Source organism: Symphalangus syndactylus, chromosome 7, assembly GCF_028878055.3.
Source record: "Symphalangus syndactylus isolate Jambi chromosome 7, NHGRI_mSymSyn1-v2.1_pri, whole genome shotgun sequence".
Taxonomy (NCBI): domain Eukaryota; kingdom Metazoa; phylum Chordata; class Mammalia; order Primates; family Hylobatidae; genus Symphalangus; species Symphalangus syndactylus.
Window position 1 is genome coordinate 119,276,832 of NC_072429.2, and position 26,297 is coordinate 119,303,128.

At 34.4% G+C, this 26,297-nt stretch overlaps 1 protein-coding gene across 1 annotated transcript in view; it reads left to right on the forward strand.

The window, feature by feature from the left end:
• The window catches only part of MTBP (MDM2 binding protein), a 78,385-nt gene extending 57,960 nt beyond the window's left edge, over nt 1–20,425 (forward strand). The window contains exons 16-22 of the mRNA XM_055287137.2: nt 3,290–3,445; nt 6,529–6,624; nt 12,787–13,053; nt 14,667–14,916; nt 15,519–15,632; nt 19,428–19,493; nt 20,080–20,425. Coding sequence (XP_055143112.1) covers nt 3,290–3,445; nt 6,529–6,624; nt 12,787–13,053; nt 14,667–14,916; nt 15,519–15,632; nt 19,428–19,493; nt 20,080–20,118 — 988 coding nt within the window. The 3' untranslated portion in view covers nt 20,119–20,425. The remainder of the gene's footprint in view (nt 1–3,289; nt 3,446–6,528; nt 6,625–12,786; nt 13,054–14,666; nt 14,917–15,518; nt 15,633–19,427; nt 19,494–20,079) is intronic.
• The last annotated feature ends 5,872 nt before the right edge of the window (nt 20,426–26,297 follow it).

Sequence of the window (26,297 nt, forward strand, 5' to 3'; positions counted from 1 at the left end):
ATTTCATTGTAAGTGCATTGGTGGGAGATTTCATATGAAAGAGTGATGGAATATGATTTAGCAAAAATTTTGCTTTCTTGCGGCAAATAAATTGCAGGAGGGAGAGATTAGAGCAGAGAGACAGATGGCTCTATCTGTAGGCTAAGTGAGAGATGACTGTGATTTCAAACTAGAGCAGTAGTAGCGGGAACAAATTTGGGAGATACGTTGGTGGTAAGCTGGTGAAAAGCTTCCTATGATGCATTAGATGTGGAATGGAGGGAAAGGAAACGTTGAAGATCATTTAGATTTCTGGCTTCAATCGAGTGAGTGCTGTTCTTCTGGGGTAGATGGGTGGAAACTTAGGGTGAGGACAGCTTTGGGGAGAAAAAATCAAGAATTCTTCTTTAGGGATGATACGTTTGATCTATGAATTATCCAAGTGGAAATAACAAGTGGACTGTGGGGATATCTGGAACTCACTCAATTTGGAGTTATCATCAGTAGGGGTTTCCAAATACATGATGGTTGATGAGTCACGTGGTGAGACTATGAGGCGAAAAGAAATGGAGGCTAAGACCACTCCATAAGAATCCCTGCTGTTTATAGGTTAGGCAGAAGAAGACAAGAAATAAGAGTGAGAAAAGGACAGGTTCCCCACGAGAGAACCTCAATTTCTTGCCTACCAATTTTAGATGATATCTTATAACTTCCCACTGGGAAAGATGAGTAATTAACAGCCTTATTTTTCTTCCCTTTTTATCTTCTGTCTCTAAACCTTATGCTGTTTGCAGTATACAATTCTTAATTTTATTTTTCTTCTGTCCGAGTTCCTACTCTAACTTGGCTGACTCTACCTGCATATTTGTTATCCTGGTATTTCTTTTGATTACGTTTTAGATTAGTTCTGTATTTTCTTGGATTTCATATATTAAAGAGAAGTCTGATGCCAGATCGATTTTTGTTCCTCCATAAGTATTTTATTTTGTCTCTAAAACTTTTACAATTTTCTATTTTCTTTAATGTTCTGAAATTACAAGAGGCCATGGTATGAGATATTTTAGATTCAAGTTTTTTGTCTTTTTGTGGCTCTGAGAAATATCTTATTATTTCTTCAATACTATTCTTCCCTTCATTTTCTTTTTTTCTTTCTCTCTGAAATACCTATTTTAATTAATATTAAACATTCTGGATTGATGTTTTTTAATTCGACTTTTTTCTTAATAATCTATCTCTTTAACTTTTCTGCTCTATGTTCTGGGGAATTTCCTTCACCTTTGGTTTCATCTTTTCTGTTAAAATTTTTGGTAGTCATATTTTAAATTTCTAATAATTTGCTCTTGTTCTTCTGCTGTATTTTTTCTAGCAACCTATTCTTTTATTAATAAGACTTGAGATGATACTATAAAGATATTAATTAGAATTTTCTTTAAACTTGTTTTATCTGTTTCTTGAATGATCTCATTTCCATTTGCAGCTGTTTTATTTGCTCTTCTGGTGTTTTTCTCTTATGTGTAATTTTTCTCCAGTGTCTGGTGGTCCTTGATTGTCTGTTCATAACTAGGAATATAGGGCCGTGTTGCTTTCTATAGGGAGTTGGTATGTATTTTCTTTCCGTAGGTTTGGTCCTGTTCCCCACGTCTGTCACTTACATTAATGTTAGGAGAAGGGAGAGCCGGGGTAGAGAATGTTTGTCAGGCGTCACTTTAGGGCATACTTTAGGGTATCAGCAGGCAGGAAGCATTGGTGCTTCACCCAGCACTAAATTACGGGGGCTTTATTCTGGGCCATCACCACTGACACTGAGACAGGCACTGTATCTTTACAAATTAAAATCATTGTATAGCTCCTACCCTGCTGGAGTATGAAGTCCAGAGAAAATTTGAGTGTTTTGTTGACTGTTTTTATTAGATTAATATTTTCAGTTTAAAAACAAAGGAATAGGAAGAGGAAAGAGGCACTGTCAGTATTTTATTGACCCTTAATGTACAGAAATATGTTTAAAACTGTAATGTCAACATTTTAATCATGTAATTATCAGTAATTATGCTTAATTTGAGTAATAAAATAATCAGAAATAGTTGAATTAATATAAAGTTAGGAAATTAATTTTCTGTGCACATGTTGAAATATTTTAGTTATGCTATGGTAACAGAGCTATGGTGATCTGTGATTCAGTGCATAGTGAAACCTGTAAGTGAAACCTCTAACTGGAAACATCTAACTGAAACTACAGTGTTTTTCACTTGCCAGTATTTAAAACTTTCTGTGAGTTTTTTTTCATTTATAGAGTCATAGAGTAGAAATGGTAACTAATTTGGAGTTAGTCTGGTTCTGTCATTTTAAATAGCTGTATCACCCTGGGTCTGTAATGTAACCTTTTGTATGTTAGCATCTTTACTTGACAAGTAGGAATAATGATTGCTTTTTAAGCTTGGCATGCCGATTTTCACTTTACAAAGTACTTATTTTTAGTTATTATTTCATTTTGAGAGAAGACCTATTTCATCTTTTTCAAGGAAACTTGTGAGGATTAAGAATATATTATATGTAAAGCAGTTTGAAAAATATAAAGTCCTGCATGTATTTCAGGTATATAATAATGACTCAGTGCTTATTCATAATGTCATAATCATGGCTACAAGAGACTTTGGGGAGATTTCTGATTATTGTCTAATTTTATGGTTGTGCTTCAAGTAATCTTTCCAGTTCATGGAAAATTGGAACATTCAGTCGCTTCCCTCAAAAATTTATAGTATTGGGGGGAGCGGGGAGGGACAGCATTAGGAGATATACCTGATGCTAAATGACGAGTTAATGGGTGCAGCACACCAACATGGCACATGGATACATATGTAACAAACCTGCACATTGTGCACATGTACCCTAAAACTTAAAGTATAATAATAATAATTTTAAAAAATTTATAGTATTGTGGGGTTTCAGAACATACAAGAGAATTTAGATTTAAGTTTTATAGAATTGGTAACTTCACACCACTGAATAATAGGCCATCATTAATAGATAATGTAATTATGTTTAAGTAGTTAAAATATTACTTGTTGACATGATAACTGCAAGTTTTATTGTGACCTAAAGATTTTTAAAAACATAGTTAGAAACTAAGTTATTTGCAAATATTTTACTTTATTGTCTTTCCTAAATGTTTAATACTCCAGTGTTCCTGGTGTGTTTTTCTGGTTTCTGCTGACATCTTCTTTTTCTGACTATACTTTTTTTTTTTTCTGACTCTGGCTTCTCTCTGGATTGAATCCACTTTTAATAAGTCTGCATAACATTATTTTCCCAGAACTGGTTCATTACCTCATTCATCTGAACAGTTGCTGGGCCACAAAGAGGGTCCTCGGGACTCAATCACATTATTGGATGCTAAAGAATTGCTGAAGTACTTTACCTCAGATGGATTACCCGTTGGAGATCTTCAACCTTTACCGATTCAAAAGGGGTAGGTTATAAACTTATAATTTCCAATTAACTTTTTAAAAATTACTTTTAAATAAAATTGTGTTCATTTCCTTAGTTAATTGATGCCCTGTGCTACTCAGGGAAAATTTATAAGTTTGATCCCAATGTTTGTCTGTTGGCCTTAATCTTCACTTTTTACCTTAGCAAAATATCCTACTGTTTTGTGGTATTGAATATAAGAGAAACAGAAATAAGAAAAGCAAACTCACTATATTCCCTGTAGAAGTCAGTAACTTCTATTTGGTATGCAAAGGACAATACTTTCTAATAAAAAATTGGAATTTGACTTACAAAATTTTTTTTTTAGTTCTCTTTTCTTTGTCTCTCTAGTGTTGATATTGCCACTACTCAGCATGAGCATTGTCAGGCAGGCCTAATAGTAGCAGAAAGCATGGCTTTTCACCTGAAGAACAGGAAAGTGTAATAAAAGTGCTTTTGAAACTATGGCATTGCCAAGTAAGAATTCAGTGTTTACGTGAATAATTTACAACTAATTTGACTTCCAAGACAGTTTTCACTAAGTTACTAGTTAATAAATGCTGCATGTTGCTGACGTTGACAAAATTGCCCATAAAATTGTGACATCAAATACCTGTGAGAATTGAATAATTTACTAGTTACTCTAATATCTTTTTAATTGTTAATTCATTATTTTGAAAACCTTCCAAAAGACCTTAAAAATTATAGATCACTTTGATCACTTTTATAAGCTTAATTGGAATTATACTGTGATAAATATTGCCTTTAAAGGTGAATTTTGGAAAGGAGTTATTTGAAGGCAGTTATCTCTCAGAAATATTGCTGGAACATTATTGCTTTATGGGCACGTTCACTAGAGAGAGAGATAAAGAGCAACTGAAAATTTGAGAGTCTTAATGACTTAATGATTTTAATAACAAAAATTATATAATTTTGGAGTAATTTTTTTCTCATAACTTTAAAAGATTGATAACCTTTTGTTGTGGGAATCAAGAAAGTAAAGAAATATACATGTTTTAATCTATTTAGTTATTGGATTACTGTCCTTTCAAATCATTAAGCACAAACTGGCAGAGTCAGTTGGTTTGCCTATACTGAATTATTTATGTAAGTTGTACTCTTTTTGACAGAATGTCTTTCTAGATGCATTGTAGGGGAGATAAAGTTAGTTCTTTCTGGAAACTAATTGTAGGTGATTTATTTAGGAAAATTTGATGTGATTCTTCAATGTTAGTAAAGAACTGCATGGCTATCAAATGTATCTTCTGTTAACATTAGAGTTGAAGGATGAATTTTCATGGTAATAAATCAGGAACCTATATGCTCTTATTAAATGTTTACCTGCACAAGAAGCCATCCAAAATGCTGTGTTAAACAAAGTACAAACATGACTCCTATGTATATACCAAGGAAATAATAAACATTGACAAAACACATATTTATCAACATGTTTATTTTAGAAAGAAAAACTTATGAGTGAAATTAAACAAAAGTAAGGTTGCTGAGGGCGATTGATATGAGAAATGAGAGACACTATGGTAAAGGAAAGAAGTAAAATGCTAGATACTTAAAGATTTCCATTTTACAAAATTATTTTAATAATCATCGAAATACTGGGGTCATTGTAATTTACTAATGTTACTTTTTGTGGAATAATTTAAATGGATGCATTTGAATATAATGTCTGCTTTTTAGGATTCATTAATTGGCATGAATTTTACATTTTAATGTAATAATTTCAAATGCTCATCATAGTACCCTAGATAATTTTCATTGGCAGGACAGTTTTCATTACTAATGCCATAGGGGGGAAAATATGATAGCAAATTTATTCTTAGTACTCTACTATTTACTTGCCCTTCTACATACCATTTCCAACTCTTCGGAACTCAAGCCCCTGGTATTTCATTTTACCTATTAACTATTTAAAGACTACTGTTGCATAATTTCCCCATTTCCTGAACTTCTGAGCTTCAGGACCATGATCCATTACATTACAACAGTGGTTTCCAGCTCAGAGAAGGATGGCACCTATCGGAATAACCCAGAGAGCTTAATCTAATTGCAGGGACCCTCTTCTTTCCCAGATTTTGATATATCTCTGTAGTTCTAGGTGTGGAAAGGCTTGAGCATGAATATTTTATGTAAACTCGACATATGATTAGTTCTAACATGCCAGTTGATTGAAAACCTACTTCAGAAAAAGAACTGAAATCAGCAGTTAGTCTCTATGCCCTCTGATATTTAAAAAGTTACTGACTCTTAAAGTAGGTGTCAATGACTACATTCTCAGGCAAAGAAAGATCTGGGTCCCACATGTGTTATAGTAGGAAGTAAATACTTTTATTGTTACCAAAGATTCAAGTTGACTTTAATTATTCCCCTGCAGAGAAGGATTTAACTAAATGCCTAAACGTTAGTTTACTCTACCAAGGAAAAAATCCTCTAGAAATAAGGCTGTTTCTTGGCTGGACGCAGTGGCTCATGCCTGTAATCCCAACGCTTTGGGAGGCTGAGGCTGGCGGATCACTTGAGGTCAGGAGTTTGAGACCAGCCTGGCCAACATGGTGAAACCCTGTCTCTACTAAAAATACAAAAATTAGTTGGGCATGGGAGCGGGTGCCTGTAATCCCAGCTACTCGGGAGGCTGAGGCAGGAGAATCGCTTGAACCTGGGAGGCAGAAGTTGCAGTGAACTGAGATCACACCACTGTACCGCAGCCTGGGCGACAGAGTGAGACTCCGTCCCCACCACCCCCCCCCCCAAAAAAAGAAAGAAATAATACTGCTTCTTGAATTTCCATTATAAGTCATATTCCATTTTTGTTTTACCCATTTCTCAGAATAGTTTTGTGCAATAAATAACATCATAACTTATTGAGGTACAGAAAATGTAAGTGATGAAAGCCAAGGCCTAACTTTGCTTCATTTCCTTCTCATACTTTCTGGTGTGCCTTGACCTTTATCCCATATAAAATTCCAGTTGTAGAGGAAAAAGTCAGATTTGTTTCATTAGATACTTTCTTTAACTTTCTCTTTGTCAGTAAATAAACTTTGAATACAAATGAAAAATTTTTTCTTTCAGGGAAAAGACTTTTATTTTGACACCAGAACTTAGTCCTGGGAAACTTCAGGTCTTACCTTTTGAGAAAGCCTCAGTATGTCATTATCATGGAATTGAGTAAGTTTTTATTTGTACTTTACTCTTCTGTATGTTGTTGATACAGTCTCTCTTGTGTGAAGAGTGACTATAATAAAATGATATAAATTGAGACAGAGACCAAGAGGATATGTCAAAAACCTCAAAAAGGAAAGCAGTGCATACAAAAATAATTTGTCTTCTGTTGAAGAAGTTATTTGATGATTAATCAGCTTAACAGCATTTAAGCATCCTATTATTAGTTACTAGATATTTTAATCAAAATTGTTTTGGTCCCTATGTTATAAATGTATATTCACACTATGGGTCACATTAATATTTCCTGGTCACCAATTACATTGTAGTTGCTCAGAAATTGTTAGATAGGGCCCAGCATTTCAATACTAGATATTTTTCCAAGAGAAAGACTTATACAAGTATGCACATAATAGTTTAATTCTCAATATCCTCAAACTGGAAAGAGACTAGGAGTATATCAATAGGAAAATAGATAAACTATGGTATATTTATATAAAGCAATACTATTCAACTATAACAAGGAACAAAATATCGATACATCCAACAACATTAAATATCTGTCTGTGTGAAAAATAGTTGAAATAAGGATTTGAGGCCAGGCACGGTGTCTAACGCCTGTAATCCCAACACTTTGAGAAGCCGGGGCAGGTGGATCACTTGAGCCCAGGAGTTTGAGACCAGCCTGGGCAACACGGTGAAACCCTGTCTCTACAGAAAAAATACAAAAATTAGCTGGGCATGGTGGTGTATGTGTGTGCGTGTAGTCCTAGCTACTCAGGATGCTGAGGCAAGAGGGTCGATTGATATTGGGAGATTGAGGCTGCAGTGAGCCATGAGCATGCCCACTGCACTCCAGCCAGGTGACAGAATGAGACCCTGTCTCAAGAAAAAAAAAAAAAAAAGAATTTGAAGACTTTGAAATTAGCAATATGAAGTATAACATTCAATAGTGAATTATTTCTAAAAGAAGTCCTGTATGAAATGCTAATTTGAATCTAAATGGTAAGATAAGATTTTCAAATTGTTTTGTGAACAACAGATAGGCAACTTGGAGATAACTACTAAATTATAAAAAGATAAGAAATGCCACCTGATCCATCTTTTTAGTTCTGCTATTTGACTAAAGGATTCCATGTTTGAGAGGATTATTCTTCTCCCTTTAACATGAAAAAGGTAGGGATGTTTCCCAGATAGCCTTAAATTTAGCTGAAGCTTTTACTTAAACTATTATTTTTAGCCATATACTCTTCTGTGCATTGATTACAAAATTTTACTTCTCTTTTTTCTTTTCCAGACAGTCTCACTTTTTCACCCAGGCTGAGTGCAGTGGCACAATCTTGGCTCACTGCAACCTCTGTTTCCCGGGTTCGAGTGATTCTCCTGCCTCAGCCTCCCAAGTAACTGGGATTACAGGCATGCACCACCACGCCTGGCTAATTTTTGTATTTTTAGTAGAGACAGAGTTTAGCCATGTTGGCCAGGTGGTCTTGAACTCCTAGCCTCAAGTGATCCACCTGCCTCAGCCTCAAAAAGTGCTGAGATTACAGGCGTGAGCCACTGCACCCAGCCCAAAATTTTACTTTTCATTTATACTAAGTTTATTAAATTTAAGTGGTAACATCTTGTTCTACTATATAAACATTTGATTAATAGGATATATTTTTCTGTTTTCCCCCTTTTGATTTTATTAAAGACCTAGAAATTAAACATTACAGAAACGTTTATAATGAAAACCAACAATTCCTTTCCTTATTACTATCTACCTGCAGTCCCAGTTTTTAGAAAAAAAAGAAAATTTTTATTTGTTTGGTTTAGTTTCCCTGGTGGTTATCTCTCATTTAAAAAAATATCCTTATGTCAATATTTTTAACTGTCACAATATAAAATATTGACTCTGCTATGAAGATTTGGTTCTTCTCAAGTTGAGCTCTCCGCTATTTACTTTCATGTTTTTAAATATATATACATTTAAACTTCTCCTTCTTATTCCATCAGCTATAAAGCAGTATCTCCCCCACTTTGTTGGATAAGAATTTTAGGACCTCCTAATCTATTAAAGGAAACTAATGAAAAATTTTAGGTATTTTGTATTTAATTTCAATGTGAAAGTTGAAACCAGTCAACAGTGTTTATATTATTATTATGAAAAATAGTGTTCACTGTTGAGAAAATGTACTAGTATTAACATTTGCTTTGCTACATGGCCAGAATACCCCAGGACACATCTGTTTTTCAGTTCTTCGGCCCTATAAACACACTGAAGCACTAATTTGAATAAAATAAGCTACAATAATTACATTTTAACTGCTGACTAAAGTGTCCATCATATCTTATTTAGATTATTTCTCCCAAAATTTTAATTTAGTTTTGTTTATTCTATGTCTCCATCTCGCTACTTTTTTTTCCTGCTGTTTTTAATTTACTATAGAAAAAATCTTGATACGTACAAATTTATAAAATTTGTCAAGGATATGTTCTTTATGATCATTTATCAAAATATTAAATTAAGACTTGAGTACTGTGTCCTGAAGGGCTTAAATCTACACAGAGCTTTATTAACTTATACACATACAATGTTATGAAATTCTGATTCACTGTAAAAAGTAATTCTCTTCTCCACTACCTACCTACTCCCATAAACAAATAAACAAATCTATCTGTGACTCACTTTTTTTTACTGTAAATTTATGCTCATTAAACTGGGGACATTGAGACTAGGCTGACAAAGTTGTAGGAGGTGAGCACCATGAATTCAGAAACATGCTTTTTTCAAGCAGATTTGGGTGTATAGTATGAGAGCCGATTTATGTTCAACATAGATTATGGAGTAGAAACAAAGCTAAGTAACATTTTAAAGTAAATATGAAACTACAAAAAAAGTTCTCTTACGTTGTTGTGGGCCTTTAGAACCCTGGAGCTCTTTCTCTGATACAAAGGAATATTTGGAAAAAATGTGTTAATTGCGTGAGAGCAAAACAATGTTTTTTAAGGCAAAATAAAATATTAACCACTGTTGGCTTGTTTGTTTTTTCACTTATTTACCCTATCCTGGAATTTAAGATGCCATTAATTGTAAAATGCATTGTTTTATTAAACGGCAAATTAAACTCTGCTCTCTCTCATACTCTGACAATCATTTGATCATACCAGGCTCTCATTGCTTTGAAATTTCCTTCATCTATTCCAAGAGATTTGGCAGTTTCTTCTGCCTTAATTGGTATTGGTTGGTTTGTGATAGGCACTATTTTGTCTATTTCTTATTTACAAAACAAAAACAGCTTCATTGTCTTATGGGTGTTTTTCTTTTTTTTTATTTTTTATTTTTTATTATTATACTTTAGGTTTTAGGGTACATGTGCACAATATGCAGGTTTGTTACATATGTATCCATGTGCCAACCCAAATGTCCAACAACAATAGACTGGATTAAGAAAATGTGGCACATATACACCATGGAATACTATGCAGCCATAAAAAATGATGAGTTCATGTCCTTTGTAGGGACATGGATGAAACTGGAAAACATCATTCTCAGTAAACTATCGCAAGGACAAAAAACCAAACACCGCATGTTATGGGTGTTTTTCTTTGTTAGGACCCATAAAGCATTTGCTTATTGTTTTGTAAGAAAATATGGAATTGTAGTCATTCATCCAACAATAAATTTTTACTTCACTAATATCAAATATACACCCTGCCCCCTGCCTCTCTGTTTTTCTCTAATTTACAAAGTAAATTTTTGTTCCAATGGCAAATCACAGTATAATCATTTTAAAGATATTTTAAATGGCAATTAACATCAACATGTACAGTGTGCATAATTCAGTTGAAGCTATGACATTATGAACAGCTGTGATCAAGAGATGTTAAAACTGGAAGAAAAAATCTGCATCTTAGAAATAAAATCTTAAGGTGGAAAGAAATATTCATCTTAGAATCAAAATATGCATCTTTTCTCTCAAAAATTTTCTGTATTCAAGCTCATCAGGCATTATCTTGCCTCTTGCCAGACTCTTGAAATTCACGTTTCTAATTTTACTCTAGATTCTACCAATTACCCATGATAGAAGTAGGACTCATCAGTAACCCTTAGGGTTGCTTCTGGTTTTTAATGAAATATGTTTCTTAAGCAACAGACTAGAGAAAGAATATTAGCCAGAGAGATGCCAGAGACCTAGGTTCTACTCCCTACTCTGCCACCAACTCACATGCAGATTTAGAGTTCAATTTTGTCACCTGTTAAATTAAACTGAGTAGATCAGAGATTTTTCAGTCCTAGTTATAATTTAGAATCATCTAGGTAGGCTTTTTAAAAAGTGTGTATTTTTAATATTTAACTACAATTAATTTTAATATAATAAGATGTTTTGATGTACGTATGCATAGTGAAATGATCACTGTAGCCAAGCAAATTAACATAACCATCATCTCACATAGTTACCTCTTGTTTTGTGTGCTGAGAGCACCCAAAGTCTACTCTCTTAGCAAATTTTCAATATACAGTACGTATGATTAACTATAGTCCTTATACTGTAGGCTAGATTTCTAGATTTATTCATCCTACATAACTCTGCAACTTTGGACCCTTTAATCTACATCTGTTCATAACTTTCGCCGTCCCCATAACCACTATTCTACTCTGTTTCTATGGATTTGAGTAGTTTTTAAAGAATCACCTAGGCAGATTTTTAAAACTGTCAATGACAGAGTATTACCCTAGACCAATTAAATCAGAAACACTGAGCACGTAATATTTCTTGAAAGCTCTTCAGATGGTTCTAACCCTCAGCCATGTGTTGAACAGGAGTAAGATGATTCTTAGACTTTACATAGAGATAGTATACCAAGATGGTTAAAGTCAGGCTCTGAAGTCACCAACCTGGGTTTACATTCTGGCTGTGCTACATATTATCAGCATACTGCCAGCTTTACTGTGGTAGGAAATAAATCTAATGATGATGATAACAATAATAGTAACATACATTTCTTGACTGCCCTGCTTGCATGTTTCAGGCACTGATTCTAAGTGTTTATATGTACAATTCAAGGAATTATCACAATAGCTTTTTCAGATAAGTACTATAATTCTCATTTTGCGGATGAAGCAACAGAATCATAGATAAAGTTAAGTAATTTGGCCAAGTTCTCACAGCTAATAAGTAGAGGAGCCTGGATTTAAATCCATGGAATCTGACTCCATAAGTCTGTATCAAATACGTAAGTGTCACAAGGGAAAGATAAGGTTCTTAAAACCTCCATCGAGCAGTCAGATGTTCAGGAAATGATACACTCCTTGGGAGTTGAACTAAAATCTTTTGGATGCAAAAATCTGATTTTAGGCAGTATCTTAGAATTTTGCAGGTAAAAATGACAGATCACAGAGAAAGGTTTTAATTTGTACAGTGCTACCATCACATATGTGAAGCCATTTGTGTTTCTTTAATGCTGTTGTAGATAGGGAAGAAAGTGAAGAGTTTTCCAAGGTCACACAGCTCCTAGGTGATCTTCCTGATATCCTTGTTTGTTGTACTTAACAACCTAGGATTTCTTTGAGTCCAGAAGCATTCACTGAGCTGACATTTCATTGATGCCCTGAATCAGATTCAGCTAGAAACCACATGCACAGACAGCCGAAGTGTTTGAAGGAAAATCTGTCAATCAGCTAATAAGGTGGGAACTGAGTTTCAAAGAAAAAATTCGAAATGTTCTAAGCTGTTTGGTGAGCCAGTTTAGAATGCCTTTATACCCTTTTAATCTTTGTGTTGAGAATAAACTTGCCCTTTCTAACAGAAGTCAGCAGTTCATGTTGTCATAGATCAGCCATACTGAGAAATCAGAGGTTGGTAGAGTTTTAAAAAGCATTAAAACAGCAACTGTATTATTTTGAAAATAAGCCAAAGGATTAACTTAATCTGTTGCCCAGAAACATAAGTGAAAGAGAAATCAGATTGTATTCACATTTTTTAATCTTTTGCCATGTCATGTAGCAAACTAGAAGAAAACTGAACTTGGGAGGGAAATAGGCCAGCCACTCAACCTTCCAGCAATTATTAGGAAATTAAACAAGAACTCTTAAAGTAAATGTCCTGCTATTTTCTAATTGACAGGGAAAAGTCTGTTGCTCTCATGGAGGTTTACATTTTAATGCTCTTTCACTCATTTTAGATATTGCTTGGATGACCGAAAAGCTTTGGAAAGAGATGGAGGATTTTCTGAACTTCAATCTCGTCTTATTCGTTATGAAACTCAAACTACCTGCACCAGAGAAAGTTTTCCAGTACCTACTGTGTTGAGCCCTCTTCCATCTCCTGCAGTTTTGTCAGAGCCTGGAAGTGTCCCTGACGGAGAAGTTTTACAAAATGAACTTCGAACTGAAGTATCCCGATTGAAACGGAGATCTAAAGATCTGAATTGCCTTTATCCCAGAAAAAGGTGATATATTACATGCACATAAATAGTATATTGACAGAAAGTATTTTAGTCTTGAGGATTTTTATTTTATTTTATATTAGTCTTTCAGGTTAATTTCTTCATGGCAAGAAGTTTGTTTTGTGAGCTGTTCATGATTTTGCTTATAAGTTATAAAAAGAAATGATTTGGGGAAAAAAAAAAACCAGTTTCTTGCTTTATATGCTAATATACAGTCCATTAGCACAATGGATTGTAAAGTTTTTAAGCCGTGGAACAGTGGAGATTTCACCCCATAGATTAAGCTGCTGAGCTGCCCTGTTGAAGAGACTGTTTGGGGGTGGGAGTTCTCCCATTAGCTCTTCCTTCCCTTTCCCCTCAGTTTCCTGCCTGCATTGTTCCCTTGAGCAAGAGATTCCATGAGGTACCATTTTTAAAACACCTGTTACATATAAAATATAGCTTTAAACGCTACATAATGATAGAATATATGAAACTTTTCTGGATGCGTTATTTTGCTAACTAAATAAAATGTCCAGATACTTGATCAGCAGTTAGAAGTTTATGTAGTGAACACTAATTTTTATTGAATTTATGTATCTTTAGAACCTTTGTCAAACTTAGGTTCTTGGCATCTAAAGCAAGGCTTGAATTCTTATTGTATTTAAACCTTGCAAAAAGTATGAACTATATGAAAACATAATTTTCAGGTCTTTTTTTGAATAGTTAAAAAAGTTAGAATACTGTTACCCTGATATGGAAGAACTCAGTCGTTGTTATGAGGACTTTATAAATTCATGGTACTTTTTATACCTGATAAAATTAAAGAGCAACAGTGACATTTGGGGTACTATATTTATAGCCATATTTCTTATTTCTGACCTGTGGCTAATAAAAATATGTGTGTTCCTAAAAGGAAAGTACACTGTGGCCTCTGGGTCAGCAGAATTGAGGGCTATAAGACCCTATCTTGTAAAGGGAAAAATTTGGGTCTTCTCGGGAACAAATGTAAACATTTTAGGAAGATTGAAGTATGAGCCAGTTTTATAGTTTATTTGTATTTGTTTTAACACTGATTTATTTTGCAAGGGAGTTCCATGGGTATAAAAAGATACAGGTTGTGGTGTTTCTGTTCAAATTATCTTAACAGAAAAGCATAAGTATTTAACAGATTAGTATTAAATCTATAAATAGCAGCACTCTTGGCATGCATAGCTGATTTATTTGAGAAATTATAAATTGGAGGGATGGGAGAGAGTATAACAATATTGTTTGTTGCTTTCTCTATTAGCCAAAATCCTAGTTTGCTATTCATTACCTTCTATGTTTTAGTTACTCATCTGAAGAACTCGGGAACAACTTTATAATATCATGTTTATTGCTTACTTAAGGCAGTAATAGCAATAAATTTTGTTTGCTTTTCTTGAATTTATGTTATAATGGATATAGTGGTAACACTATAACATAGTGGTATAGTGTTATATATTATACCACTATGTTGTAACATAGTGGTAAGACAGAAAATGAACTTCGATGTTGATTCGCTTAATGGATATAGTTGTAACATTTAAGACAGAAAATGAACTTCGATGTTGATTCGCTTAATCTGTGTTCTTGATTTTTTTCCCCTGCTATAGACTTGTGAAATCTGGAAGTTCAGAGTCTCTTCTTTCTCAGACAAGTGGTAATAGTAATCACTATCATCATCATGTGACATCCAGAAAGCCACAAACAGAGCGGTCCTTACCAGTGACTTGTCCGTTGGTTCCAATTCCTAGCTGTGAAACTCCAAAACTTGCTACAAAGACCAATTCCGGTCAAAAAAGTATGCATGAATCAAAAACATCAAGGCAAATTAAGGAATCAAGATCACAGAAACACACACGGGTAAAGATTTATTTCCCATTTTTCTTAGTTCTACATGGGAAGACTTTTTAAATTTGATTACTTTAAAATATATGTCTAAAAAATTTTATGAATGAAATGAAACGATGTCTAGAATTTACCGGTGTAAGAAGGATGATAGGAAAGTAGGTGGGGATATAAATGAAACAAGATTAGCCACAGATTAATCATACTTGAAGCTGGTTAAAAGATATATCAAGATAGAAATTTGTTATAAAATATTCTCTGCATGTCAAATATTCTCTACTTTTCTACACTTGAAATTTCCCATAATAAAAAATAAATATACACTTACATATCCCTGCTGTGTGTAACTTTAACACTCAGATTTCAATTCAGAACTCATGATTTGAGTTCCTTTCTTAAGACACTGTAGTCATTTCCTGCTAACATATTATTCCTGTGACACTTCTGACCATGTAAATGTTAGATTTTTTTTTCTTAATCATTTTGTCTTAATGAACCTGTCTGTCTTTTAGCACAGCAAAATGAATGTGTTATTCACAAGATTGAACTCTAAAGCTGAAATAATAGGTTTGTGCCTTTTCCAAGAAATATTAGTCATATGTTATGTTCTGTTCAAGATACTGAAAGAAGTAGTTACTGAAACCCTGAAGAAACACAGTATAACTGAGACTCATGAATGTTTCACTGCATGCAGCCAGCGTCTCTTTGAAATCTCTAAGTTCTATCTAAAGGTACAGTATCTTCTCTACTAATGGCAAAATTTAGTTCATGTTCTAATGTTCCTGTTTGACATAAAAAAAAGTTTGAGTATTTTTTATACTGAGAGCATATACTTGCTGCCAGATTTATTAAATGATGGAGATAGAAAAATTGAAGCCAAAATACTTTATATTTGATTTTGTTTGAGTTCTCATATATAGAAAGCTACATTTTAACCAATATCCTATTTCCCCTAACATGCATTTAACTTATAGGTAATAAGCTTCATAACATGTTTAATTATTAATTTTTTAATACAGTTGGCCCTCCATATCTGTGGGTTCTATATCCATGCGTTCCACATCCGTGGGTTAACTGCAAATTGAAAATGTTCTGAAAAAAAAAAAAGGATGCTGCATCTGTACTGAACATGTACAGACTTCTTAAAAAGTATATGGGAAAATGTGCATAGGATATATGCAAATACTACACCATTTTATATAAGGGACTTGACTATCAGTGGATTTTGGTATTCACAGTGGGATCATGGAATCAGTCCTTTGCAGAGACCAAGGGATGACTGTGTAGTAAAAAGGCTACTGGACTAAATATCAAAACACCCAGTTTCTAATTTTGCATCCATTATCAGCTAGTTGTAAGACATTGGGTAGGTCAGCCACTCAAGATGATGGTTTTCTAAAACTTAGACAATGTTAGATTATGTCCAGCCTTAAGAGTTTCTGACCTGAATCACAGTTATCTGTGGGTTTCTGGTTAAAACTGCAGATTTATCACATATCCAAGAGAAAGGACAGGAAAAAACTAGAAATGTTTTTAATACATATTGAACAATAACAAAAATGCACATGGAAGCATGGTGTAAGAGAGTGAAAATAATTACAATTTAATTGGGTGCCTAGTGGAATACTAGTGAGAGGCATGTTAATTCCACAGAACCTGAGGTGCTCAGGATTTGAAGATACCAGGTATCATGGAAAGCAGGGAAGTTAAATAAAGATCTACAAAGTGACCTGGAGATTGTCCAACTTGCTCTGCATGCCCTTCTCCCACAATGTTAACCACAAGGTCTGTCATGCATAGATTTTTCCACCCACCTCAGTGACAGTGTAGGAAATAGTTGCTGGGGAAAATATTGGAAGCTGCAGTGGAAAAGCTAACTGGCCATCTTGTCACTCTACCTTGAAAAGAAACCAGTGACAATCTCTGCACAGAGTTTCCAGTCAGATTTTTAGTGTCTCACTTTTAAATATGACTAGACAGCCACGGATTAGCAGGCTTTGAGGAAAGCTTCTAACACAATTGATGCCAAAACATAAAGGAATAAAGGGAACTCTGAAGAAGTAGGAAGTTGAAGAAAACTTCATAAAAACTATAATTCTCATAGAAAGAAGATAATCGCATCCATAAAACTAGAACAGGATGCTGTTTCCAAAAAAAGCATAAAACATGAAAGCTCCATAACATTAAAAATATGATAAAATCAATTAAATAGAAAGGCCGAACAGTTGAGATGAAAAAAATTTACCAGAAATTAGAATCAAATGACAAAAACATTAAATGCAGGATAAGAAAATTGGAGGATTAATACAGAAGATCAAAAATGCTAATAATATGAATTTTGTATTTTTTGAACAGTTTTCTCTCCTTTGTTCTCAAAGTTTAGAAGAGAGAAACTTGTTCGAAAATGTAACAAACTTTTCCAGGAGTGGACACAAGCGTCCTAGCTTGTCCAAACCAATGAATGAAAATTCTTCAATGAGTCACATAATTATGGAATTTCACACCTCTTAGCATGGAGAGAACATTTTCTAAAAGCTTCCCAGAAAATAATCTAGTTTATATATAGTGAATCAATAATCAGAATGGCACTGGACTTCTCCACAGTAACACTGTATGCTAGAAGATAGTAGAAAAGTATCTTCAAATTCTGGGGGATGTGTATTTCTAGAATTAAAAAAAGAAGAAAGAAAAGAAACTTCTGAGGGAAAATGACTTACCTAGTATTCTATACCCGGTCTGGAATGCAGTCAGGTATGAGGATTTAATGAAGATACATTCAAACATGGAATATCTGAAAAAGAATTTATTTTACCTTTTTGAGGAATCTTCTAGAAGATGAAGTTCAACAGAACAAGGGACTAAATCAAGAAACAAAACAAAAACTAATCTAAAATTGAAAAGACAAGTCCTAATAGGACCAGGCCTAGGCAGCAACTAGAACAAATTAGGGGAGGCTATGGGAGAAAGATCTCCAGGTTTAAAAAATTTAATTAAAAAGACCAAAAGCAGAAAGGAAGCTGAACTGAGAGATTATCCTGTATACTTCAGGGCTTGAAAAAACTTTGCTGTACATTTAGCCCATTTATTGCCAGTATTTAGGAGCGAAAAACCCAGAATTATATACATGGAAAGCTGAACAAATAAAAAAAGCTAACAGGTAGTTAACAGGATAAATAGAATATTGGAAGAAAGATAAATTATAACCATAATTAATTAGCACACAATTGAAAGTATTTACATAGATATAATAGTACAAACACTGCCTATTTACCAATCAAAAATTGTGGTACAACTGTTCTTCAAAGGAAGAGAAGGAAGGTTTTGTGTACGAGACCTGAATCCATCCATGACTGTTCTCCCTAAAAGTGTTTAATCACCAAGTAGCAACATAAGCATAGTAGTTAGAAACATTAAGGTATAAATAAGGGAAAAACCTGAAAGAATTGAAAGTGGTTGCCTTTATGGAGTGTAACTTGGAAGTACAACAGATAACTGCTTCTTATCTTTTTAAATACAATTCTGTTTCTTTTACTTTGTAATTTGATATAATCACTAAATTTTTAAAAGTGAGACATCAGCTTCCTTTTGTATGTCATTCTTCTTTATGATGGAGTCAAATAGCCAAAGTGAAGAAAAAATATCTTTTACCTGATAAATAAATACAAACCATATGTTTGTTTCTGGGGTAATGCAGCATTAGTGGATGCTCACGGTGGAGGACGGGAGAGTAATGCAGCATTAGTGGATGCTCACGGTGGAGGACGGGAGAGTAATGCAGCATTAGTGGATGCTCACGGTGGAGGACGGGAGAGTAATGCAGCATTAGTGGATGCTCACGGTGGAGGACGGGAGAGTAATGCAGCATTAGTGGATGCTCACGGTGGAGGACGGGAGAGTAATGCAGCATTAGTGGGTGCTCACGGTGGAGGACGGGAGAGTAATGCAGCATTAGTGGATGCTCACGGTGGAGGACGGGAGAGTAATGCAGCATTAGTGGATGCTCACGGTGGAGGACGGGAGAGTAATGCAGCATTAGTGGATGCTCACGGTGGAGGACGGGAGAGTAATGCAGCATTAGTGGGTGCTCACGGTGGAGGACGGGAGAGTAATGCAGCATTAGTGGGTGCTCACGGTGGAGGACGGGAGAGTAATGCAGCATTAGTGGGTGCTCACGGTGGAGGATGGGAGAGTAATGCAGCATTAGTGGATGCTCACGGTGGAGGATGGGAGAGTAATGCAGCATTAGTGGGTGCTCACGGTGGAGGATGGGAGTTATTTTAGGTCAGCTCTATTCGGAATAGGAGAGGAGAGTGAGATGGACTTATGTATATGTGTACGTATTTTGGTTAGAGTATTTTGATATTTCAGAATGGAACTAAATTATAATCTAGTACTTAGATTTTGTTGTTGTTGTAGTCTGCCCCTAATCACATTGATACTTGTAGAATGATTTAGGATAATCTCAAGTGTATTTTCTTTGTAATTTAATGTGCAGATTGTAAAATGCTGTATTTTATTATGTTTAGGATCTTAAAACTTCAAGGGGTCTATTTGAAGAAATGAAGAAAACAGCAAACAACAATGCTGTACAGGTAAAGAAATTATTCCCAAGAAACTATATTCAATTAAATTGGTATTTTATTTCAGGGTTGCTCTGTTGCCATTATATATGCAGCAGTAATTAGTTACTGGTCTTTTTCAACTCTGTCCCTATGAAAACTCTTTAAGAAACTTAATAGGCTTATTTAGGCTGAGTATTTCATAGTATTTAATAGATTGCTGTGTCAGCAAAAGAGTTTCTAAAGTGACGCTTAGAAAGCAAAAGAAAAAATAAATTATCTGACGTGCTGGAAAAACCAATCCATTTTGGTTAGCTGTTTTCAAAGTTTAGTTTAGTTTATTTGATTGACCATTTGAAACATACTTTCATATAAAGGTGAGAAAATGGAGCAGAATCTTCATTTCATCCAGTGAGAACATTATTGTACTCAGTATTGGAAGTCCAACAAAAATGTTCTTCCATTAGAAAATAAAATGTGTATTTAAGTATAAGATTTCAATATCTTCATTTTTATTTTAAATTTTCTACCATGTTCTTTTGAAGTTTTTACAGTATATTTTTCTATTACTTGTATTTTCAAGAGAAATCTTCTATAATCATATTTTTTCTCCCCCTAGGTGATTGAATGGGTATTAGAAAAGACAAGCAAGAAATGATACATAATCATTCTCTTTAAGACAATTATAAATTGGATGGAGCTATTATTCACTACTTCTTTTCTTAGTTTGAAAAGTATAAACAAATTTTAAACTTTATTCAAAGAATAGGTGTTATATTTCTAAAGAATTTCATGAATATATATTCTATATTTGTATAGTTTGAGGGATGCTACATTAATGTATTTTTAATTAGATACATATTTTGTACAGTGTTACTATATTTTAATGTTAAAGTTATTTTTATATGTTTTAAAATGTTTACTCTTATTTAATTACTACAATAAACAGAATTTTTTTTTTTTTACTTTTTGGATTTCATGTCTTTGTCGTTAGGTATACTAAGTTAGGCCTGCCTTACATTTCTTAGACTTTAGTAAGATATTGCCAATGGCTTTTCCCATGTGTTCCAACAACATAGTTTATTGGACTGCTCCCGATTTAGAGCGTATTGGCAAAAAAAATGCAAACAGGCCTCAGCCCTAGAGCCACCATTGTTGGGGCTATTAATGTTCATTTGGTATCAAAAATGAAGAAACGATAAATTGTGAAAATAAGACGTAATGAAAATGACACTAAGTACAGTCTCCCAGGAAAAAAATTGTCTTTTCCCATGGTAGAAAATTTGGAAAATGCAGAAAATACAAGGAAGAATGAAAAAAAATTACCAACATTCCCCCCTACCGTCTAGACATAACTGCTATATTTTTAAAATATATGCAATTATTTTTAAATACTTTCAAAATTGGAATCATATAATATGTTGTTATGCATATGTGTGTGTTATGTGTGTATTAATTTATAACCTGCTTTTCACATAACGATATGTTGTGAATTTTATGTCATTATTTTAATAACTGCCTAATGCAAATGAACCACAGTTTGTTTAATCCCCCATTATTGGACATAAAGATTCTGTTTTTCCTTGTAACACCTAACACGTTAATGAATCTTCCCAGTATGTCACTATTTTCCTAGTATGCTTTTTTAGGAGGGGAATCTGTGGGTCTTAAGCTTTTCTGTAAATATTTTTAAATTGCCCTCCTGAAAGACCAGTATGAACTCCCACCGGCAGAGTCCCCATTTCCTTTTTTGATGACTGAAAATAGTAAGGGTGAATTTTTTTAAAACATGTTGACATCTCTATAATTGTTTATTTCTAGCTTTTGCCCATTTTAATTTGAACTGTTTTTGACTTTTTCCTATTTGTTGATACATGTTCTTATGTATTAAGGATATTGGCCCTTTGTCTTTTTGTTTCTAGTGTTCTGAAATTTTTAGTTTTTATGTAATCAAATCTGCCACCTTTATAGTTTCCTCCAATTAAACAAATTTGCTTATCACATATGCTTTGCTTGCCTATGTTGAATTCAAAGTGAATGCTTTCAAAAAGCATTTCTAGGGTTCCATGAAATTGCTGATTTGAAATGCTCCTTTATGTCTGAATTGTTCACTATCATAGGAATTGCAAGAGTGAGCCGATATTCGAATATTCTATTAGGTTAGCAAAATTGTCTTTTGAAATGCTGTACCATGGCTGGGCATAGTGGCTCATACCTGTAATCCCAGCACTTTGAGAGGTTGAGAAAGGAGGATTGCTTGAGGCTAGGAGTTCGAGACCAGCCTTGGCAACATAGTGAGACCCCATCTCTAAAAAAAATTAATTAGCTGCACATGGTGGCACGTACCTGTAGCTACGTAGGAGGGGTCTTAAGCTACTTAGGAGGCTGAAGTGGGAGGATTGCTTGATCCTAGAAGGTCAAGGCTGCAGTGAGCCATGATTTCGCCACTGTACTCCAGCCTGTGAGAAAGATTGAGACCCTATCTCAAAAGGAAAAAAAAAATGCTGTACCAATAGGCGTTTTTAAATGTAAAATTATTTAATCAGACTAATAAAGATTTATAACATGAGAGGAGCCAGTTGGTTTTAAAGTACAACAGATTAGATCAGGCAATTTGAAAACATTCCTGGGAACAGAGTAATGGTGATAGGAAAGAAAAACTCTCATAACCTCAATTTGCTCTTCTAAAAATGGGGTAAATAATGCTGACTTCACAGGGATCATGAAAAGATGATAATCATGGCCAACATTTATTGAGCACTATATGACAGACATTATCTTAATCATTTTACATTTTCTCATTGAAGCCATATTAGGTAGCTATTTCCCACTTTATAGGTAAGAAATTGAGGTGTAGCAAGATTAAGTGTCATATCCAGGATCACATAGCTCAGCAATTACAGAGCCAGAATGAGAACTTGTATTTGTTGAACCACACTGCTATCCAAACATAGGATCTCTGCAAGTGTTGGTGTATCCATTTTTTTATTTGTTTTTATTCGTTTCTTCCAAGGATCCTGGTTTTCTGCTGTACTTAATAATATCCATGAAAACAAGTTTGATGATAACCTGTAAGCCTGATACCATTTAAAATATTTCTTTTTGTGAACATGCTGGATAAACTTTTGTAATGCTGTTTGAAATTTAGCATATGTAAATTACATCAGTTAACCTGATTGAAAGCAAAAGTATAAATGAAAAAACTAAATTGATGCAATCACTTATTAAAAGGACATGGGATAGCCAAATAACTTTGTAACAAAAGAACAAAGTTGGGAGACTTGTTTCTTCACTTCAAGACTTACTATAAAGTTACAGTAATGAAGACAATTTGCTATTGGAATTAGAATAAGCATATAGGTCAATGGAACAGAAGAAAAGCTTATAGGTATATCTATATATCAAACTTTTCATTGAAGAAAAAAAGGTCTTTTAAAAAATTGAACTTGAATAAGGGGATATCCATGCATATGGAAAAATAAGTTACCTTCAACCATAACTTCTACCTTTTGCAACTATTAATGTGATATGGATCATAATTTTATATTTAAAATCCAAAACCATAAAACCTATAGAGGAAAACATAGAAAAATCTTCATCACTCTTGGAATAAAACAAGGATTTCTTAGAAAGGACACAAAAAGTACAAACCGTAAAATTAAAAAAAATAAATTTTACTTCAAAATCTAAAAGCTGCTCTTGGAAAGGCAACACTAGGAGAGTGAAAATGTAACCCATAGACTGGGAGAAATTATTTGCAATGCATATATCTGGCAAAGGACTTTTATCTAGAATATGTGAGGCACTCTTAACAGCTTAATGATAAGACATAACCCAAATTTTTTTAAATGGGCAAAATATTTGAAAAAAACATTTCATGAAAGAGGATATAGGAATGGCAATAAGCACATGAAAAGATGCTCAACATCATCAGTCATCAAAGGAATGCAAATTAAAACCATAATAAGATGCCTCTAAACACCGACTAGAATGAATGCAATTTTGAAATAGACTTTACCATGTCTTGGTGACTATATGATGCATTTGGAAATCTCTTTTTATTCGTGGGTGGGGGTGGAAGAGGGTCTTGCTCTGTTGCCTAGGCTGGAGTGCAGTGGCAGGATCACAGCTCACTGCAGCCTTGACCTCCCTGGCTCAAACAATCCCAAGTAGCTTCCTGAGTAGCTGGGATTATAGGCAAGCACTGCCTTGCCTGATTTTTTTTTTTTTGTAGAGATGTGGTCTTGATATGTTGCCTAGGCTGGTCTTGAACTCCTGGCCTCAAGGGATCCTACTGCCTCAGCCTCCCAAAGTGCTGGAATTATAAACATTAACCACCTCAACCATTTGAGGCCATTTGTTTGGGAAACGGAGTCACTGGGCCCAAGTAGCTCAGATGTGTTACGTAGTGGTGGTACATTTAGCAAACTGTTGCCTAAATAACCCAGAAAAGAGAAATTCTTCCTAATGAACTCATGGATCTAATTAAGGATATTCCCAGACAATGCTGGAAGTATCAATGGCCATTTATTTGTTTGTTTAGCTGAATATGATAAGGTGTAGGAAAAGATAGATAAACGAATTCAAGAAATGTTCCGTTTTCTGGCAGAATTTAGAGGAGATATGAAGGGCTTAGGATATTCTGGGTTGGAAAATAAAATGATTTTCCACTTTCAGTATCCCCAATGGCAAAAAATTTTCTAAGTCAGAAATAGAATCAATCCAGAGGTGTGGCTATGTAATCCTTTATTAAGACATTTAAAATAGTTAATGATTTAAAAGTAGGCCCTCTCAGCTGGACAAAAGGGCTTTTAAGAATCTGAAGAGTAGTGTTTCACAGCACCCGACACTGTCAATAAAGAGAGACCTGTCATGAAAAGAATGGGGGGTATGGCTGTCATCAATAGACTATAACTTGATACACAGAAAGCCCACGAAGTCTCTTTTAGTTGAAATGTAATCATACACACTAGAATTCGTCCTTTAAAGTGTATAATTTAGTGGTTTTAGTCCATTCACAAAGTGTGCAATCATCACCCACATCTAATTCCAGAACATTTCATCACTCCAAATGGAAACCCCATATCTGTTAGCAGTATTTCTTATTTTTCTTTCCGCCATTCCCTAGCAACCACTAATCTACGTTTTTTTTCCTTCAGCTTTATTGAGGTATAATTAACAAATAAAAATTGTACATATTCAAGGTGTACAACATGATGATTTGATATACATATACATTGTGAAACAATTACCACAATCTGACGATTACCACATCACATTGGTGTGTGTGTGTGTGTGTGTGTATGTGTGTGGTGAGGACATTGGTCATTAATCTGCTTTCTGTCCCTGTGGATTTGCCTATTCTAGGATATTTCATATAAATTGACTCATACGGTATATACAATATATGGCCTTTTGTGTCTGGCTTCTTTCCCTTAGCATAAGGTTTTCACAGTTCATGTTGTAACATGTATCAGTTCTTCATCCCTTTTTATAGCTGAATAATGTATGAATCTGCTACATTTTGTTTATCCATTTATCAGTTGATGGACATTTGGGTTGATTCCTTTTTTGGTATTATTAATAGTGCTGCCATGGATATTTGTGTACAAGTTTGTACATGGGCAAATATTTTCTGTTATCTTGGGTTTATACGCCTAAGAGTGGAATTGCTGGGATATATGGTGACTCCATGGTTAAGTTTTTGAGAAAATGACAGACTGTTTTCCGAAGTAGCTATACCGCTTGACATTCCCACCAGCAATGGATGAGGGTTCTGGTTTCTCCACATCTTGCCAACACTCGTTATTTGTCTTTTTTCACAAGAGAATGATATGAAGTAGTATCTCATTATGGTTTTGATTTGCATTTACCTGATAGCTAATGATGTTAAGCATCTTTTCATGTGTTTTCTGGCCACTTACATATCTTATTTGAAGAAATGTTCACTCTGATCTTTTGACCATTTTTTAATTGGCTTATTTGTCTTTTGTTGAATTGTAAGACTTCTTTATATATTCTGGATTCTAGTTTCCAATCAGATATACAATTTGCAAATATTTACTCCCATTCTGTGAGTTTTTTACTTTATTGTTTAGTTCCTGAATTTAGGTCTATCACCCATTTTGACTTAATTGTTGTATAGACTTAATTTTGTGAAGGGATACAGCTTCATTCCTTTGCATATAGATATCCTGTTGTTCCAGCACTATTTAGTGAAAAGACTGTTCTTTCCTCATTGACTTTTCTTGGCACCAGAAATCTCATAAAATGGTAAGAAATTTGTATCAAACTGAAAAGAGGCCTGCAAATTTCAATGGACAGGAAGCAGGATAAGAAAACTCATCAGTTGCATCCTTGGACTGCAGTAAGTCCTCAAGTCATCGATAGGTTCTTGGAAACTGCAACTTTAAGCAAAACCACATACAAAAGATCTCGAATAAAGTCGTCTCTTCCTAGTTGGATTTCAGAATTACTGTGAACGAGTGACTAGTCCCATCTCTTGCAGTTATCCTGTCTCTGCCTCACCATTGTATTTCGGATGTATGGAGGCAGTTAACTTGGTTTTTGTAGGTCACAATATTGTAGATTTTAAGAAGCCACACCCTAAGAGAGCTATCCCTACCAGATGATCATGAAATATTGGACTTCAGGCTGTATTAATTATTTTTCATGTGGAACGAATGAAAATAATTGTATCCAGAGGGTAGAATATGGTCAAATATAGCCACAAAGCTTTGAGCTCCTCCCACCAAGAGATGGAATCTGTTCCCCTAGTCCTTGCATCTGAGCTGGCAATGTGACTTTCTTTGACCAGTAGAATGTGGCATAAATGAC